The following is a 4,027-nucleotide window of genomic DNA, read 5'->3' on the forward strand; positions in this document are numbered from 1 at the left end:
TACATTTCTCAAGATCTTTCAAGAATGTGTTTTGTATTTAGTGTTTTGAATCAAGTGTCACATTTTAGTATTATATCCAATATTGTATTGGTTTAACAAAAACAGAATATGTGCAAAAATATTTTTTACTAAAGCAACTTTTTAGGCATCCCAAAACAAAAACATGACTCAAGCACCTTGACAATATAATTACTCATAAGGGTCACCTATTTGATTGCATGTCCCCCTAAAACAGGTAACCAGGCCTACATTGTTTAATTTTGCATAGATCACAAAACTGCTTAACCTTCAGCGGAAAGTATTACTACATTTTGTACACTAAAGGGAGGGAGAATTTAAAAACATCTTAAAAACCGAGACCTCTTCTAAATAGATTTTTTAAAAAGCCTAGAATTGTCAACATTAGCAGCCCAAGCAGCTTTTAATAAATAGAAGTCAGCCTATCATTGTAGTTGTGACTTAATGTGCGATATCTGCCTCTGAAGACCCCAAGCCACTCATATTGGGAGACAACATAATAAAATAAGCAGTAACTTGTTTGTTTCATAAAACAGCATGTTATTGTATAATTCCAAGCTTCTTCCACCTTAGATGTACATATACTGCTCAACTTACATACATCTTAAAAAAAAACATTTTTCATTTCAAATGAAACTATGAGGGTCATTTTGATAAGAGTGAAATGCAGTAAATTCCATTTAATTCCATTTTCTATACTTTTAATTATTTATGATATTTTTGTGTTTTAATGTAGGTGCATATTTTAATGGCAAAAATATTTCCTTCTGCGACAGATCCGTTGGTGTGATGAGTATTGTATGTATATAAAATGCTGGTTTAAAAACAGACTGAGGGGATTGTCACTTTTTGCTTTTGTGCACACCTCTTGGCCTTCTTCATTTGACATTATGCTTTAGCCGCAGTGTCTCCATGGTCACAGTGTTGATCATGCGCCTCATCTTTGCATTTATCTTCAGATTCCAGAGTAGGTAATTCTTGGGAATCAAATGGAAGAACATCAGTAGCTGGTGGACAAGGTCGTTCACTGTCCAGCTCCAATGGGTCCATCTGGGGAGACAACATGCCTAATGGTGGCCTTGGGCTATGGCTTGACTCGCACAGTGAGTCTGGCTTGTGAGAGGAACTGAGGTAAGATGGGTCTTCTGCTAAAACACCAGAATCAGATGGATCACTGATTACAACAGGACTTGATTCTGTGGAGACAAGGGAGTTCAATTCCTGAGTGTCTGTTTGATTGAAAGAATCTAGTTCACTTCCATCCAGGTTTTCTACAGAACAGAAATCAAATTGTTACTGGAGAGCACAAGTTTAAAAAGTGACCAGCAAAAATAATTTCACTTTTGTAACCAGAACCAGTTTTTTTGTACTAAAATGAACCTTTGGTAACCCTTCAAAGAGTGTTCTGTTTACAAAAATTACATGAGGCTCTATTATCATTAGTCCCACTCAGTGGACATGTTTGCCTGCTGGTTTGATTTACAGCAACTAAGCACAATGGTATTGAAAACACGTGACGACTGGATCTTGTGATCAAATTGATACTGTCTCAGACTCCAAAAATAGCCATACTGGACGGCAATACCAATACTGAGTGTCAGGTCAGGTGATGGCTACCAGGGTATTCATTGTTAATTATATATGAGTTTTGAAAGGGACAAAATTAAAGCCATTAGGAAAAAAAGCCACAGATTAAATGATACATTTTCAGTATTAGTAGCAACTACTATTAAAGAACTTGTATACCATATTTTCCTGACTACAAGGCAGGGTTTTTTTTTATATAGTTTGGACTGTGTGACTTACACTCCAATGCGCGTTATGAGGGAAAATATTCACAAATGTTATCATCATTTCACATGTTATTTTACACTGGACCGAAAGAGGGGGGTCTAGGTCTGGGTCAATTTAAACATTGGCAGTGGGTGAACATTTGGCTTATCCCAACAGGGGTCGCCACAACAAGCCTGTGACATTGCTTGTAACCAACTTGTAGAAAATGCGAAGAGATTACCCAAAAATTAAATTTTTTAAAAACTTTTGGTTGTAATGAAAAAAAAAACCCAGCATTTTGCTTCTTTTTATTTTAAATGCTTTTCAAGTTGATGTTTGCTTTATTATGGATTTTATCAAACAAAAATTTCCCCAAAACGTGCCTAAATGCCCTCCATTGTGCTTTTTTTTGGCTAGTGTTTTGTACTACGAAAAATACAGAAGTTCAAATGCAAACATATTGCTTAAAACAGTTTGCATTCTGCACCCTAACTTACCAATGCCGGAGATCTCATTTTTATCATAGTTCATCGCAAGGGAGGTGTTGTTCATGTCAAGAGATGACATGGACAGATCCAGTTTATCCAACAAATCAGCGGGAACAGGGCTCATGTTGGTCACTTCAGAATTTGAGGAGCCTGTAAGGACAATGGAGGACTAGATTGATGTCTTGCTCAAGTATCCTTATTCAACTCACCAGCATCAAAGACATTCTGCATGGAGGTAAGTAGAGAAGCATCCTCTGAGATGACCTGTCTCACTCCTAACACATCTTCACTTTGGCTTGAAGGTGCCATCAGTGATGCCTAAAACCACACGGTGAATACGTCTGTATCACTCGGTATTATGTTTAAGTGAAACAGAAATGTCATGGTGTAAAAGTAGGACATTTTCAATCAATTATGTACCTCAGTGAAGCCATGGTTAGTCAGTTCTGGAGATGGCTTCTCCTCTGGAGATGGAGGAAAGGTTTTTTTTTCAGTCGATACATCAGGTTGTGCCGGGATTCTATGCAGGTAGCCGTAACCAATACCACACCCTAAACTAAAAATGAGAATGGGTACATGTGATTATAGAAGATATGTTGCATTCAGTAATTAGGAACTTTTGAAAATTAATTCTGAATTATTAACCTATGGATCAAAACAAATTATGTAATACGATTCTGTGCATGATAGTACACATACCATATTTACCAGTTTATAAGCTGCACTCTTTAAATTGCCTTAAAATGTTTTAATTTTACAATTTCTCGCGTATAATCCGCCCCCATGTTCATGGTTTTAATAGGAAGTGCAAATGTGTTACTTTGAAGGGAAAATCTCAAGAAAAGTCATTACAAGTGTTATTTGAGATGCTGTTTGAATCAAAAGCATATTATTAGGGTCAATATCAAAAATTAATATGCCTGTCTTAAAAATATCTCAATTCTTTCGATTCATATTACTCCAATAGTTGTCACTTTCGAACGAACAAGAAATACAATGAAAAAAATCATTGTGGAATTTTGTTTTATTTCAAAATCAAGGCTACTCTCGTCTGGCCAGTCAGAGCATGTTTAACTAGGTTTAGATGGCAGTGCCCTAGCTAAGGTGGCCGCTCCCCACCTAGGTAAGATGGCTGTGCCCCAAGTGAGTAGCAAGTGTTTTGAGCGAGAGTGTTTTTTCGCGTTTTATGCTAAATGTTTTTTTTTCTTGAATTTCATTCAGATGTCAAAATAAATTTTGTTCAGTGTTTTATCTGTATTTTTCTTCTCTACTTTGAAATGAATGACCGTATCAGGGGCAGTCACATGCATCGTGATGTCACGACACCATTGCGTCAACGTCACAGTGCCATTTTGTTGTGATGTCATCTAGCCATGGCGGGGTCAACTTGCAGTTTTGTGCATGTTTATGTGCATGTAAACCGTAACCTTGATTCAGTAATTTTTTTTGTCCCACAAATGCGGCTAATGTGAGTAAATACGATATATATTGAATTAAATTCTAGAAAGCCTCTTATCTGTCCTCGTGAGGATTAGTGGCATTGAAGGCGGCACAAATGACTGAATGAAAAAAGAGATAAGGGCGGAATTGCATATTTGCATTATTAATACCATTTAAGTGCTTGTTTAAAGAGCAACATACAGTGCTACTCATGAAGTATTGGTTCAATGATCCAAATATATAGCCTAAAAGCCCAGAGGGGCCAGGACCCCAAAAAAATAAATAAAATAAAACATGTCTGGAGCTGC

At 36.7% G+C, this 4,027-nt stretch overlaps 1 protein-coding gene across 2 annotated transcripts in view; it reads right to left on the reverse strand.

Annotated features, from left to right (window-relative positions):
• Positions 1 to 111: 111 nt before the first annotated feature.
• The window catches only part of LOC144201383 (Golgi reassembly-stacking protein 1-like), an 11,585-nt gene continuing 7,669 nt past the window's right edge, over positions 112 to 4,027 (reverse strand). Inside the window, exons 6-9 of one of the 2 annotated variants that reach the window (XM_077723974.1) lie at positions 2,700 to 2,835; positions 2,489 to 2,597; positions 2,289 to 2,429; positions 112 to 1,214 (exon numbers count right to left, since the gene is read on the reverse strand). In XM_077723974.1, coding sequence (XP_077580100.1) covers positions 907 to 1,214; positions 2,289 to 2,429; positions 2,489 to 2,597; positions 2,700 to 2,835 — 694 coding nt within the window. In that variant the 3' untranslated portion in view covers positions 112 to 906. Of the gene's footprint in view, positions 1,290 to 2,288; positions 2,430 to 2,488; positions 2,598 to 2,699; positions 2,836 to 4,027 lie in introns of both variants that reach the window. The other variant, XM_077723973.1, reaches the window with a different exon arrangement.

The sequence above is a fragment of the Stigmatopora nigra genome, chromosome 9, assembly GCF_051989575.1.
Source record: "Stigmatopora nigra isolate UIUO_SnigA chromosome 9, RoL_Snig_1.1, whole genome shotgun sequence".
NCBI lineage: Eukaryota > Metazoa > Chordata > Actinopteri > Syngnathiformes > Syngnathidae > Stigmatopora > Stigmatopora nigra.